Genomic DNA, 16381 nt, shown 5'->3' on the forward strand with positions numbered 1-16381 from the left:
ACCAAACAATTTATTCCTTTTGCCGTTTAGCTGGCAACACCCCAGCGTCACATCATTCATTAAAGCCCGTTTAAACACAATCCATGACTGTGTACATTTGCGAAGTTGTTTGCATGATAGTAAGCATCTGAAAAAAAATTAGGCATATTTATCAATCCAAATAGAATAATATTGTCACCACCGTAGAGTCGGGAGGGGGCGGGGACACAAATCTGTTTGGTGTGTGCCGTGAAATCGGTCGTCGTAGATGTCGTCGGGCTTCTTTTGAGCCGATTCAATCGGCGGCGGGCAGTCTTTCAGTTGGAGCAATTTGATTTGTGGAGGGCTAGCGAATCAGTGAAGCCCGGAAGTGAGGCGGGTAGCACAAACAGCTAACAACAGTTAGCCATCGTTTTAATGTGTTTGTTTGTTTCGTTCAGTGAGTACTCACATGCATCAACCCTTGTTGACTGCTCGACAGCAGGCTCGACACTCTGCTAAAAATGGTGCTCTTTATGGTCCATAAATATAAATACGTATTTCTATCTATGTTTATGGTCTAGAGAGCCGTCCCATCATTTCTGGCTTCCGTATTTTTTCGGGCCACAATACAGATTAGCGCCGCCTGCTGTTATGGAGACATTGTAAAATCTTATTAAGACACCATACTTTGATATCATATTTTTCACTATTTTAGACCAGGTTTCATTGGTTGAGCCGAATGTGCCACATTAACCCATTGATGACTATGGCAATCTAGGATGCATGTCCTTAATGCCTGAGGGTTTTCTGAAAAAATAGTACGAGTTGTCAAGTCTACCAAAACCTTAATATCTAAGCCTGTGTAGCACATAGAAACATGAAATAAAATACATTTAAAAGTTAAGGTTCACAGGTTTTATTTAAACATGCTCCCTTAGCGCTTACAAACCAACGAATATTTCTAAAAATCGTCAAAATTAGATGAATTAGAAAATTACTAAATATTGTTAATAAATAGATGCAATGTGTTGTGTGATTTTCGTCAGTAGTCTATAGTAGACCTTGATTCTGCGCACCAAACGCAACTAACTGTTCTGTCGCTGACATAGCCGGCGTATTTTTATTATTATTTTGTTTAATTTTTTAGTTTTTAATTTTTTTGATTGACGTGATTTTCGGCAAACCACACAACTTTTGGGTGGTCACGTGGTCTTAAAAAAATCAACAACACCCACCTCATGTGTAATTGAACCAATGACAGTGCATTCTATGCTGGGAATGCCATGAAAATTAGATAAAGTAACAATGCTGCGCGACGCAGCATCAGGCAGGAGAGCCAATGTGGCATCGCGCAGCAGCCGTCATCAATGGGTTAAGGACATAACGGTGACCTGCCACAAAGAGTTCTGCATAATGTGTGCCCTGAGGTGGTGTGGAAGGAAGCAAGACATGCTCTGAATAATGAATAGGTTATATGAACACTTTTTAGTGGCATATGTGGGGGGAAAAAGGGCAAAGGGGAGGCATAAACAGAGAAAAAATATGCTTACCCATGTGAAGGTTGTCCTCCGCAGGATCATCCAGCACCTGCAACATTGACATTAGCATCATAAAGGGGTTTCCAGGTAAAGACATCAAGGTCTTACAGGTACAGGTAGGAGTCATTGACGTACACACTATCTAATGTGATGGCTCTTCTCAGGGTCAAACTAAAAGCCTAAATGCATTCAGGATCAGGTCTTTTACAGCAGAGCTGGAAAAGGAAATTGTGATGAGTAGGGCCTTGATACTTTAGAAAACTGGCTGAAAACCACCTCCTGGCCTTTTCTTAGTCCTTGTGTGAAAGCTGTATGTGATTCTCAATAGTTAGGGCAGTGGTGGGAGCTGTAATGTAAAACATGGCTTTGCATGGCAACCCTGCAGTCGACAGGTTCATGGCTGGATTAAAGGTCTGTTACAAAGTCACGGGTTGTGCTGTTCAATTGGGATAAAGATTTATAATGATTCTTGAGTGTCTGGGTTAGGAGTTGTCTGTTGCCAGATGTCTGTAACCCTCTCCTCAGTTCTGTCTTGGGCTAGTAATAGCGGCTTAAGGCTACATTGGCTGCTACTAGCAGAACACACCTGAATTCCTTGCAAAACCGTCAGTGGCTGTGTAGTCTGTGGCTAATATAGATGCTAGTTTAAGTCGATTGTGAGGCTTACAACATTATAGGAGTGCTAACTGGGTGAAGGACGTACTCCACCCATTTAACGTTGGACTCCTATAAGTAAATATTGTGCCTAAGTGGAGATATTTTCACAATTCAAGTTAAATGAGCTTTTAAGGGTCCCTGGAGATTCTGGACAGCAGTGCATTTGCCCATTTTGCCCAGTGGATGATTTAGCCTTGGCCAGGTTAACGAAAACATGTGTTTCCTGGACCACATGCATGTTTGCAGTACACATGACATGACAGGATATTGCCTGTAAAGCAACAGGAACACCATTTACTCAAGCCAGCCTAAACAGGCCATGTGACAATGTCTCATGTGTGTCCCCTTACACAAAGAAATTATCCTTTTTGCAAAAACATGTCGTCCTTTTTTTCTCCCTTTGTCCAACGTACAGGAATAAAAAGTGAGTAAATGAGCTGTTGTCTACAAAGTGCAAACTATTAATAGTCTAATAATCTTATTTGTAGCTGTTGAATAACATTCATTAAGGCAAAAGTAAGCAATATATTTTTGTTATTATACGCATTGCATCTGTCATGACTCACGGCTTGGCAGTCTCTCCTTCTCCTCTGTATTTGTTGTATGTTTTCCGTTATCTGTCTCTGCCTCTTGTCATTCCATGGTTGCGTTCCGAATCGCATACTTTCTACTATATAGTATGTAGAAAAAAGATTTAGGATGTCCCGATTCTTGTGGCCAGATTTAGGATGGTTAGAATACCCGGATGGTCTACTTCATGCGGCCAAGATTGTTAGTGTTGAAAAGTGCATCCTATTTAGGCGATTCTGACCCACAATCCAGTGCGCATGTGAAGTGACGTAACATCGACGAAGCCTATAGGTCCATGTTATGAAAACAAACGGGGATGCGACGGATATAAAATCAAGAGGCAAGATCAAGGCGCAATGTTATGATGAAATAAGAGAGAAAAGTATGTCCCAATAGTATGCCTACTGCATCCTAACTAGATTATTTTTATCGTCAGATGTAGTATGTAGAATAGAAAAAAGAAAGAGTATGCGATTCGGAACGCAACCCATGTGTCTGTCTCCCTGTTGGCATGTGGGCGTGGCGGCACTCCGGGGCAGACTGCTCCAGGTGTGGATCGTTAGCTAATCAGACCTCTCTACTTAAGCCTGTGGACTCCAGTCATTCAGCGCCAGAGTATCCTACGTACCAGAGCGGTAAATTACCTGCGTTTGAGTCATCCCGGGCTATCATAACAACATCAATCTATATTCATACGTTCGATGGTGTTTTGTGCCCCGAACGGAGACTTCAAGGCAACGCTGCCTGGAAGGCCCTAACCCTTACCCTAACTGTTGTGCCCCCAACGGAGCCTTCTAGGCAAACACCTATTCATACAGCCATCGCTTCAGTCACTCCGCTCTGCAGAAATCAATGGAGAAACCTTTCTGGTATCACACAACCCTTTTATCCAATCAGAAGAACAGAAAGGGGCGGGTCTCTCTGCCAGTGAACACACAGAGCTGGATGTGCCCAAAGTTTGTTTCTATCATGTTTTATGTTACGTACAGATATGAGGTGATGCTAAATGACTTGCTGCTTTCCTTCGCAGCGCTATCTGCCGAAGAACGATGCGCGTGAGGGGACTGCTAACTGACAGGAACTAAGCTCAAATGATCCAACCACTTACCTCTGCTTTAAAAGGGTATCGCGACAATTAGGGAAATGACATAGGTTAAGCTTGTGATTTGAAAGTGTCTGCTCTCAGCGGGTACAGGGCTGGTTTTACTGTCCCTTCCCAAATGACCATATCACTTTAATCAATTTTGATCTGTTCCACTCTGCGTATGCTTTTATGTTTCAGAAAGAATGACACAGTCTATTCATGTTTAGATGGACTGCACTGCAGTCTCACAGGAATCATTTGGAAACCCATTATTAATGTGATCCTGACCCAGGCACACAGCCCATTTAAATGGATGAACAGAGTGACAGAGAGAGAGGGGGAGACACAGGTTTTCCAATTGCCCACATTTGCCCATTATGAGAATGAGAGTGAGGGCGGATAAAGACGAGGAAAGGATGAGTGTGTGTGTGTGTGTGTGTGTGTGTGTGTGTGTGTGTGTGTGGGTGTGTGTGTGTGTGTGTGTGTGTGTGTGTGTGTGTGTGCGTGCGTGCATGCGTCGGCACTGCTGGCACACTGGAGCAGAAGCACTCAGCTTTTACTTTAAAAAAAATCTTTTATATATTTCTGGCACACTCCAGAAACCAGAGCGAGCGAGCCAGGCAGCTTTCCTATACTGATTGACTACCAGAGCTTAACTCCCAACCAATGGTGACGCTGCCAAATGCCATCTGGCCCAGATTGAAAAACACTCTGATTATATCGCAAAGGGAGCGGCGGGCATCTTGAGTCACGTCTTCCAAAAAATTCAAAATCATTTTTCATGAACAACTGCCTCTGTAGCAACGGAAAGTACTATCCATCTTTAAAATCCACCAACTCAGAGGGTTGGCTGTTGTACACTGCCCGCAAAAAAAAAAAAAATCATAACTGTATCATCTTTAGCTATGAATACGGCACCCATTCACTGTAGAGCATTTTAATAAGCTTGTTTTTTTAAACATAATGTTGCAGAACCTAGACCTGAAAGGTGATGGTTCGCCACTATCTATCCAGGTTTTAATAAGTTGGACAGGACCCAATTTTAGTAGTTTCAAAGAAGAAGAAAGGAAATGTTTGTGTTTGTGTGTGTGTGTGTGTGTGTGTGTGTGTGTGTGTGTGTGTGTGTGTGTGTGTGTGTGTGTGTATGTAGTTATTTTTGTTTGATGCAGGCCAATCATTTCACCCTGCTGAACCACAGTTACATCTTTTTCCAAAACCACAGCATGTGTTTTCCGACATGGTTGTTTAAGAAATAGGAAGTTATACACTGCATCAGTTTGGGTTAAATAACCTGTTGCTAACTGAAACATATTAATCACTGCAGTTTTTGACCGATGGAGGTCTCTTGCCTATTTGCTAGGTAAAATCCAGGTGGTGACTCTTTTTTTGTTGTGTTGACAGACAGGGCGGAAGATTACTTTTTTCAGAATATATCTGGGGATGGAAATATGATAGATGTCCTGAAGGGGAATCTCAATTCTTCCATATCAGCAGCACAGGGTTGATCCACCATTGTGGTCTGACATAAGCTGCTATGGCATACTGTAAATACAAAGCAGGAGCCTTGGAGCACAGTAAGAAAGGTTATCTGAAGATACTGTGATAGAAATAATCCTCACCACAATGGGGATTTTAAACCTGTTGTGGCTAGAGTAATGATGTGACACATTTAATATTTGGAGGATGATGTCATATTTCATTTTAACTACCAAATACCGACAATATATAAGTTATTGTTGAATATGATGATGACGTGTGCATCTAAAACAGCTGTGCTAACATCTCAAACAATAAGACTATAGGACTCAACCAGCAGCTTAGCCCGTTTGTATTTTAAGCTCCCATACCCAATTTGACCAATGTCCGGAGTTATTGTATCTGATAATCTAATAATAGCATCAGGGAATAAACAAAAGAATCACTCTCACCTCCACCAATTTGACAATGTTGACGTGGTCCAGTTTTTTAAGGATGGCAATCTCTTGGTAGACCCTCTCCAGGGGTCCTAAGATTTTGGGCTGCTCTCCCTGAGCTGCCTTGGGTCCTCTTGGGGGTGGGCGACCTGCAGGCCACCACACAAACCACAGCAAAAACTTTGCTAAATCAAATCAGTGAAATCAGTTTGATTTGTATAGCCCAATATCACAAATAGACATTTGCCTCAGTGGGCTTTACATTCCATACAGTATGACACCCTCTGCCCTTAGACCCTTAGCTCGCCTGAGAAAAAACTCCCAGTAAAAAACCCTTTATCGGGATTTAAAAAAAAATCACTGTTTGATCGTGATTCGTCATGGAGTCAAATTACACATGTCTTTAGACTGTGTTAAAAAATGTTAAGACAAAATTGAACAATCAAGTCACATAATTCATAAACATGATGGTCTGTGGATGATATGTGGCAGGATATATTCATACCCTGCATTCCAAATCACATACTCTTTCTTTTAACTATTCTACATACTACAGCTGATCATGAACCGTATGTTGTTAGCATTCTATACTTTTAACGTATTTCTTTCATCATAACATCGCACCTTGAACTTGCCTCTTGATTATAACTCTGTCAAATTACTGGATTTTTTCACACTGAGGCTCCGTCGATGTGACGTAACATCCCACGTGCGGTGGATTGTGGGACAGGATCGCCATAAACAGCATGGTATGGGTATTTTTAAGCATGCATGCTGCATCTGACTAGCCTGGACATCTGACTAGCCTATTCCCAGACCTGCCACTAGGCGCTGGCAAATTAAATTTGCTGCGTGTGTTGGTCTGGACACGCTCCGTTGAAGCTTTATCAAGAAAGCCAGAAATCTGGCGGGCGCGCCAGAGCCCCTTATATGGTAGTCTGGGGAGGACGTAACCGGATGACGACAGTGACGTGCATGCGACGTCGAAGCCGTGATAGTAAACATCAACGATGGCTGCAGATATGTTGTGTGAGTTTGAGACTGCTTTGGCCTCGACCCTTAACGATTTGGAAGACGGCACTCAAATCTTTCATTAGCAAGTAAGTGGAATGTTCTATTTTGCCGACCGACAACGGCAAACGTTTAATTTAACAGTTTAACAGCTGTTCGCTAAATGAAAGGGGCTTACGTCGCCTTGTGCATCGCTCTGATTGGTTGTAGTGCTATCCAACTGCGTGCAGTGGCATTTGAAATGCACGAGTAGGAGCCGCCCCTTGAGTTGGAAATTACTATTGATCGTGGCCAGACCCTCTATCGTTCAAGATATCAGGGTCTGGATTTCCAGGCTAGCATCTGACCACATATATTGGGACATCCCCAACTTTTTCTACCATACTGAATAGGAAGGAACTATGGGAATTGGAACGTAGGCATGTATGAGGTGATTCTCACAACTCAGTCAACAACTCAGCATCCCCCAAGCTTCATATAAAACGTGAAGCATATTTCAACCAAACATTATAATTTTTTCTAGCCTAACAACAGACAGGTGTGCCGGTCTAAAGAAAACCCTGGATTGTCTATGTTTAGAGTATGGATGATTCTCTATAGTCAAAGTCAAAGTCTTTTGTTGTCAGTTCTGATATATGCAAGACAGACATCAGAATCAAAATGGCGTTTATCTCTGGCCCACAGTGCAGCATTTCCATCTTCATGTTGCAGAGTTATGCAACTGCTGTTCCTCTTTCTCTGTGAAACGTGTTTGTCTTGTCTTGTGGCCTTTTGCTGCAACAGTTTTGAAAGCTGTTCCCCTTTACATGATTTATCATTTCCACAATGAATTGCAATCCGTCGATTTAATCTCTTCCATAGCCGACACATGACAGTGTGTGGCTGTGTTTGATGTTGGGGATTATGTTGCTTCCTAGTTAACAGCCTTTGTAAACACTTAGTGAATTGTATGAGTGTCTACACAACTAAATATGTCGGGTGCAATGGTGTTTGTGCTTCATAGTATGGCTCTGTCCTCACTTTCAGGGACCCTATAGTGCTGTTGCCTAACAACAGACAGGTGTGCCGGTCTAAAGAAAACCCTGGAAAGTCTACATGGGGATTATCTGTTTTTAGATATATTGTTCTAGCTTGAAACATACTATCCCTATCTTTCTTCTGTGGCTATTTCCCTTAAGATTATTATTATTATTTTTTTGATTGCATTTTAATTGTAATTGCCCATGAATCATGTTCCACTACACAGTATAAGTGTTTGTTGATTACTTCGATTTAGACTCATTTAGCTCAAATTCATTTTTTAAAATAGTAGAAAAAACAAACAGAATAGACTAGGACTTACGTGGAAAACCGCACTGCTTCATCAACTTCTTCTTGGACACCACTTTCATCGCCTGAGGAAGAGGAAGAGAATTTCTTATCAAAAAATGTGTTCACAATATAAAGCTTAGCAACATATGGGGAAGCATCAAGAATGACTCAAAGTCACAATAAGAAAATAAAAGTAGACAGTAAACTAGTTGAGGTATAATGTAAATGTACATTAAATGGTAACAGCATTGCTATTGAACATTCAGCAGTGTCTTGACGTGCACTTTTGTCAAAAGTGACAAAGCTTAAGTGAAAATGAATTTGTTATCTGTGTTTTTATCCTTTGTTGAAAGCCGGGAGACAATCTGAACAGATAAGTCTGAGGAAACAGAATCACTCATGAGAAATAAGCTTCTGTTGGTCTTTCAAGGACAACTCTGTGTGTGTGTGTGTGTGTGTGTGTGCGTGTGCGTGTGAGAGAGAGTTTGTAAGATAGATTGTGTAATTGGTTATACAAAGGAGAAAGAGAGAGAGACAGAGAGAGCAAATAACATCAAATGGAATTCAGACACTCCAAAATGCTAGAATCTATTCAGAATGTCAATGTGTTCACTTATCCCTGGTCAGGTGGAAAAAATGTTTTATACTTCAACACAGCAAACAGTGTTGGGGATGTACGGCTTAATAATTATTTTTATTTTTTCAAATGTGGTCGCTATGGCTAGAAACCCAGGTTTGGCAAGAGAGCAGATCCCCCTCCTTCCTCAGTTTCCATGGTATGCTGCTTGTGTGTGTGTGTGTGTGTGTGTGTGTGTGTGTGCGTGCGTGCGTGCGTGCGTGCGTGCGTGCGTGTGTGTGTGTGGACTTGTAGGAGGATGGTTAATGACTCAGCCACAGGGTTATAAAAATCGTTATAACGTTAAGAAATATTCAAAAAGTAATAGCAGCTTTTCCGTTGTTGAGTTCATGTGGCCATACATGCATTCAGAGAGTTACATTATGCATGATCCAAGCTGACTTCATTATAAAATATATTAAAGATTGATGGGCCAGCTCCAGTATACAGCTGCCATTTCTAAAGCTCATATCTGACTGACTGCGTAGGTGTAGGTCGTGTCTTCGTAATTATACTAATGTATAATGTATTTTAATAAAAAAGAAATTGGAAAGGAACATTTTATCTTTCCTTTCAGCAGAGCATGGCAAAAAACTGTGATATGGAGAAACTGGTGAGATGTGTGTGGTGGTGGTCAAATGCATCCGGGTGGGTGATGGAAGCAACTATATTTTGTAGGTGCATTGTTGAAAAGGTTAAATATGGTTGTAGGTGAAATATACAGATTTAAACGTTTAATCATATAAACACCTAAATGTACATGTTGGACCTTTTATTCATAATTGTATGAAAGAAAAAAATGTAGTGTCTCAACTCAAATTGTATGACCTAGACTTTCAGGCCTGGTTGATTTGATGACATCTGGCAATCCAGCATTGGTTAACAAAAGCAATAAAAGTCGAATGCAATTTACCGACCTGTTCTTCCCCAGAGTAAGACAGGAGGGAAAATCCAATCATGTTCTCCCGGTTGACTGGATTATTTATTCTTATTATTTTTTTCATTTCACTAAACAACGCCCAAGAATACTGCTTCCAGATGGTGTGTGTGTGTGTGTGTGTGTGTGTGTGTGTGTGTGTGTGTGTGTGTGTGTGTGTTTGTCTTTCAGTGTTTGTGTGAGTGTGTGTGTGTGTGTTTTTGTGTGTGTGTGTACGTGTGTGCGTGCATGCAGGGGATTTAAGCATCTCCAGTCTTCTTCTGGAAATGCCTTGGAGAGACACTTTATGGCGCAAATGAAAGAGAAATAAGGTAATCTGCTTCTGGGAGCCGATATCAGCTAATCATTTAGCTCTTCAAAATTCCACCACCACCACCACCACACTCCACCAATCTGAAAATGAGTTCACACACTGTACAAATTCCCCCAAATGGAGGGAAGATAAACAGCCAGCTTGATTGGCATGCATCACAATTGGATGCCATGCCAATCAAGTGGTGAGCATGGTAATTATGAGCCACAGGGCGCCGCAACATGAACACCATTGAAAGAGCCTTAGTGATCTGCCCATGTGTTGGACAATAGCAACTGGTTTCATATGGACAAGATGAGATTGGTAAGTAGGGTTGGTGAAAATGATCGTTTCATGTAAAAATTCCTATCTTCTAAGATTTTGAATCGATTCATAATTATTCTATTATGTAATAGAATTTTAATCTTTTGTATAACTTTTAATTTATTCTCTGTTGAGCAAAAAGTATTTATCTGTACAAGTTAACTTTAGCAAGAATAAATGTTACACCTTAAGTTTGCCTTTGTGTTTTTTACATTATTGCAATCAGTTGATAAAAAGATGTTTCAAACGTAAAAGCTACATAACATAACTCTTCTTTCATGCCGTCATTTGCCACAACATCTTTCTAGGCACACAGTGGACTAGAGTAGATCCTGTAATCATTCTATGTACTGAATCAATACATCTATTTTCAATCAAAATCAAATCTTGGGATTCCAAAAGATTCACTCCCCTATTGGTAAGAGTCGGTCGCCCATATTCATTTATGTTCATGCCCTTGGTTGTCAAGTCAAAGCTGTAACATTCATCAGTGGATGTGGACGCCAAGGCCAAACGCTCCAGTGGCAGCGGGTAAATACAGGTGAACTACCAGAGCATAAAGGAGCCTCTCTTATTAGCTTCACTGTGTGTGGTGTCTGGCTGTGTGAACATGATATTTGTGCAGACTCGACGACGTGAGCTCACTCATGCTGCAGACGCCCCCATGCTAAGATCCAATCAGGATCCCCAGGAAAGAATCTCCCTTCCATTGTTGTCATTACTCATCTCCTCATCTCCTCGTCTGTTGCTATTTTCACATTTGATCCGGCCTGCAGTAACCTGCATGTCTGTCCCGGGAAGGTTGACATTTACAAATCAGTGTCAGCAATCAGCATCACATTTCAAAAAGCTTAGTCCCAGGAATCTCTCTCTGAGACTCTGTCTATTTTGCACCTGGATTTATCTCATACGGCAACATGTCTCCGGGAAAATAAGTTTGTATACTGTAAATATGTTTTGCAGATTTTTTTTCTTTTGGTTAACCACTACACCACGATCACCCCCAGTTTGTTGCATCTTTTAACTAGATTAACTTATTTATGTGCAGATTGGATAATTAGGCATTAAAAAGGGGGATATGGCTGTATTCACAGATACAAAGTAAGTGGCTACCTTTCTTGTCAACAGGAGAATTTTGACTATGAAAAATTCCAAACTAACTGTGACAGTTGTTTAGTCAGAGTAAAAGAGTTCACATTTCATAACTCACATTTAGAAACTCGTCTGTTACTAGGAAGGTACTGGGGTATAGGGTTTTTACTGTTTAGCTTTAGGAACTTTATTAAACATTTCTAGTTTATTTTCCCAGAACAAATTGTGTTAAGTTACCCCTTAACTCTAAAGAGTATTTCTGGTTTCATTTGAACTAAATTAACAAATTGATGATAAAAAGGGGATATGGCTGTATTCACAAATACAGATACAAAGTAGTGGGATGGTTTTCACAAGGTTGTAGCTCTGTAGCGGTGAGAGACTTATTAACGTTTTTGTTGCTCCTGCAGACGTAACATATTGGAAACAGGGGCTGCACACTGCTGTGTGTCTGAGCACAGCTCTGTATGTTGCCATTATTCAAAGTAGCATGTCATTAGTCCACTCCAGAGGGAAAGTTTATATATGTGCACTTCCTTGTTAGTTAGTTTAATATACATCTATTGATGCACTTAGACACATCATCAGTGATGGAACCTGGGGTCATTGGGTGTTTCGGGTCTCGCAACATCATACACCCTCACCCAGGCGACCCAGCCGGGATTGATCAAGTCCCAACTTGTGTCTAAGTAGCATGTACCCACGGATCACCCCTTTTGATCCACAGCCATCTAGAGGCCTTCTCAGCTGCCTCTGTGGTGGTCTTGATGGCCTTTCTCTGGCGTGCACCTGCGATTCCAAACATGCTGTATGCTTTGCAGAGAGATCGCGCTGCAAAGCCTCTACAGCCCACCTCTATTGGAACACACCGGGCACGCCACCCCGACTGCGGCACTCCTCCACTAAGTTGGCGTACTTGGCACGCTTCCTCTCATTGGCCTCTTCCATGCGCTCTTCCCAGGGAACTGTCAGCTCCAGAAGGACCACCTGTTTTGTTGAATCTGAGAACAGAACTAGGTCTGGTCTCAGGGTGGTTTCCACGATGTGCTCTGGGAATCTGAGCTGCTTTCCCAGGTCGGCCTTCATCTGCCAGTCCGGTGCGGTTCCAAGGAGTCCTGCTGCCCCCCTTGGCTGGGGCTTAGGCTTCTCCCCTGCTCCAATGAAAACAATCGCCTGTCTTGCTGGTCGGAGAGGCTTGTTCTGAGTGATGCTGGTGAAGATGGTTTCTGCTATCGCCTTCAGCACCTGGTCATGGCGCCAAGTGTAGCGTCCTTCTCCCAGGGCTTTTGGGCAACAGCTGAGGATATGCTCTAGGGTTCCTCTCCTGAGGCACAAAGGACATGATGGTGCGTCAACCTTGCCCCAGCAGAAGAGGTTGGATGGGCTGGGTAAGACGTCATAGACGGACGCAATCAGGAACTTGATCCGGTAAGGCTCAGCTTGCCAAAGCTCAGACCAGGAGATCTTGCGGTCCACTGCCTGTTCCCATCTCGTCCATGCGCCTTGCTGTTTCATCCCCACCATCTGGCTAGCACGCAGTTCCTCCACGCCAGCTCTCACTTCCTCTTGGACCAATCGGCGTCTGTCTTTGCCCAGGACTTTGTCGTAGCGCGTGGTTGCAACGCTGCCAAGCCCTGCTCGTCCAGATGCCACTGGGCCGACCAGCACGCTGTGACGCAAGCGTGACTCCGCCTGCTCGACTGCTTCCTGCGCCCTCCACTTCCTCCCAGTCCTGACTACGATGCCAGCCTTGGAGACCTTCGGAGCACTGGATTCCCTGTACTGCAGCACCTCTCTTGCACAGGTAACCATAAACTCCTCATTCAGGCTGCTAATGGGGAGCTTCAGTTTGTTGTTGTGCCCGTACAGAGCGATGCTACTCAGGCTTCGTGGCAGGCCCAGCCATCTACGGAGATAACAGCTGATCCTCCTCTCGAAGCCCTGTACCGTTGTTATAGGGAACTCGTACACCAGCAGGGGCCACAGAATCCTGGGGAGAACACCGTGCTGGTAAATCCAGGCCTTGAATTTACCAGGCAGACCCGACTTGTCCACTGCTGTCAGCCGCGCTTCCAGCTCCCGATTTGTGGCCTTGATGGATGCAGCGTCTTTCTTGTCAACAGGAGATTTTTGACTATGAAAAATTCCAAACTAACTGTGACAGTTGTTTAGTCAGAGTAAAAGAGTTCACATTTCATAACTCACATTTAGAAACTTGTCTGTTACTAGGAAGGTACTGGGGTATAGGGTTTTTACTGTTTAGCTTTAGGAACTTTATTAAACATTTCTAGTTTCTTTTCCCAGAACAAATTGTGTTAAGTTACCCCTTAACTCTAAAGAGTATTTCTGGTTTCATTTGAACTAAATTAACAAATTGATGATAAAAAGGGGGATATGGCTGTATTCACAAATACAGATACAAAGTAGTGGGATGGTTTTCACAAGGTTGTAGCTCTGTAGCGGTGAGAGACTTATTAACGTTTTTGTTGCTCCTGCAGACGTAACATATTGGAAACAGGGGCTGCACACTGCTGTGTGTCTGAGCACAGCTCTGTATGTTGCCATTATTCAAAGTAGCATGTCATTAGTCCACTCCAGAGGGAAAGTTTATATATGTGCACTTCCTTGTTATAACATGGTCACCCATCTTACAGTGCTGGCCTGTGTCCTCACATGGACTCTCGCTTGTTTACCATTCTGCATCAGGCCGTTTACAAGCTGACATTTTAATACTGTGTTGCGGTTTAGCCCTGAGCTCCACCTGGCTCCGGTTCAAAAGTGGAAATCTAAATCCCATCTCATCCAAACACTTTTATTGTTGTTACTGTACGACCGGCTTAGTTCTGTTCAAACAGGAGGGCTTTTTACAGGAACAAATCACCTTGAATCACCTTTTCTAATGACCTCCTCTCGGCGTGCTGGATGATACATTGTCCACAGTGCAAGAAGAAACAAGGAGGCTTTTGGAATTTTAAATTGATTTGCAATCATGACTTACATAGTGTTGGTCGTCATCCTCATTGTAGGCAAGTTTGACCACACCGTAGGAGCCCTGCAACACAACAGCACAGAGATTAATTTTCAACTCATGCTGCTGTACTTTTTCATCACATTATTGGATGATAAAGCTCAGTGGAAAACCAAATGTTCAGAGGTGCATATCCACCTAAATACAAAGTGGGTCATCAAAAAAAAACTGGTGAGCGATACTGTTAGGATTCCCAGAGCATCACTTTGTGATAAGACGGAGGCACAGGAGCATTTTGAAACATAGCATTTTTATTCTTTGGCAGTACACAATGTATACACACGTGCACAGACAGAAACACACACACACACACACACACACACACTACATTCAATGAGGAGACTTGGATCACCTTTGATTCCTTGTACAGCCACATTTCAAAATGAAACTAAGTTGTTGCCGGTTGGAAGGGTACGACATACAGAATACATAGTGGAGGAGAAGTATACAGTTTCACGGAATGGAAATACTCAAATAAAGGAAAGTACCTTTTTAGTAGGGAGGTTAAGTGACTTTTGACTTCAAGTCATGATGCAAAAGTCCCCTTTGGTATGGAAGTACCTTAGGGTCATAGAAATACATTTATCCAAAGACACAAGTGAGATCACCCTTTTTTTCTGAAATACACACCTTTTTCGAAAATGGCCGCGGAATGTTATGACAATAAACAGTGCAATACACCAGAGCTCATATATTTGCTTCTGTTTTAGCTATAATGACAAACCTATTGTCAAAATGTACATTGGTTTGGTCAAGGAATGCAATTTGATAGGTTTCAAGGCAAAAAAAAAAAAATCTCCTTTTCTCCGGCTATTCTATTTTCCGCCATAGCCTAATTATGCATTTCGCATCATAACTCCTGAACCAAACATGATAACACATAACAGGTGATGCCTACCCCCATGTTTTCATGGTCAGGGATTACAATGCTACCACATACAACATCAGAAACTGTTCAGGTCAATAGTTAAGGTTGAATTAATTGATTTTTGGAAAATTAAATTTTTTTAGTAACCCAGAAATAGGCTTAGGTGTCTGTAAAAGAGTATAACAGTATCAATATTAAAACATATATTTTTGTCTGTTGTCTACACAAAGGGCCACATCCACTAAGAATGGATTGCACATGCTAATAGTTCGACGCATTGTGGAGAAACAGTGGGCGCAATCTGCCCCTGTTTTAGCACAGTATCCACAAAGTATATATTTATATACCGGTGCTTACACCCACAAAGTTTGACAGCTGGGCGCTGTTTGCCATTGTTTATTGTTTACTAGAGTAAACTAGTTTTGAGGTTGAGGTGCAATCTGCAACGAGTTCTATTTGCAGAGGAAGGGAGTAATTTTGCGCTGGATTTTGAATATTCACTCATTTAAATACATTCAAATGGGACAAGCGCACCGTCGGCGCTGTCTGCTTGGCAGGGCCATTTCATTGCAGTCTGCGTGAATTTCAGCCTTTGTGAGTCATCTGTGCAAAGCTATTTTTTCTCACATTTGCACCGGTTTAGCGGCCGAAAAAGCAGCTCAATCTTTTAATGGATGTGGCCAAAAGAGTTCTGTACTGTCCAAATAGACTGGAAAATTGGCACAGTGTGGTAGCCTGGAAATCCAGATCTGCCGCTGGCCAATTTAAATTTGCTCAGCTTGTTGGTCAAGGCACTCTGCATTGAAGCTCATTAAATATGTCAGAAAATTCTGAGCAACGTTTCAATTAGTTCTATCTGATATGGGCAGGCCAGAGCCCTATGTATGGTGCTCTGGGGCGAACATAACCGGATGACGACAGTGCTGTGCATGCGCCGCCGAAGCCGTGATAGTAAACATCAAAGATGGCTGTGGATATGTTGTTTGAGTTTCAGACGGCTTTGGCCTCGACACTTTACAATTTGGAAGACGGCACTCAAATCTTTTATTAGCAAGAAAGAGCATGTTCTGTTTTGCCGACCGATCACGGCAAAAGTTTAACTTACCAGTTAACCCCGCTGTTCGCTAAACAAACAGGGCTTAATACGTCACCTTGTGCATCGCTCTGATTGGTTGTAGT

At 42.3% G+C, this 16381-nt stretch overlaps 2 protein-coding genes across 2 annotated transcripts in view; both read right to left on the reverse strand.

The window, feature by feature from the left end:
• atp2a3 (ATPase sarcoplasmic/endoplasmic reticulum Ca2+ transporting 3) overlaps positions 1 to 16381 on the reverse strand; it is a 333837-nt gene that overhangs the window by 211099 nt on the left and 106357 nt on the right. The gene's annotated exons all lie outside the window — the stretch shown is intronic.
• Positions 1 to 16381, reverse strand: part of camkk1a (calcium/calmodulin-dependent protein kinase kinase 1, alpha a) — an 80666-nt gene that overhangs the window by 23174 nt on the left and 41111 nt on the right. The window contains exons 4-7 of the mRNA XM_080041647.1: positions 14305 to 14358; positions 8077 to 8128; positions 5739 to 5872; positions 1512 to 1548 (exon numbers count right to left, since the gene is read on the reverse strand). Of these exons, the coding sequence (XP_079897773.1) occupies positions 1512 to 1548; positions 5739 to 5872; positions 8077 to 8128; positions 14305 to 14358 (277 nt within the window). The remainder of the gene's footprint in view (positions 1 to 1511; positions 1549 to 5738; positions 5873 to 8076; positions 8129 to 14304; positions 14359 to 16381) is intronic.

This window comes from Ammodytes marinus (assembly GCF_949987685.1).
Source record: "Ammodytes marinus genome assembly, chromosome: 14".
Classification (NCBI taxonomy): domain Eukaryota; kingdom Metazoa; phylum Chordata; class Actinopteri; order Uranoscopiformes; family Ammodytidae; genus Ammodytes; species Ammodytes marinus.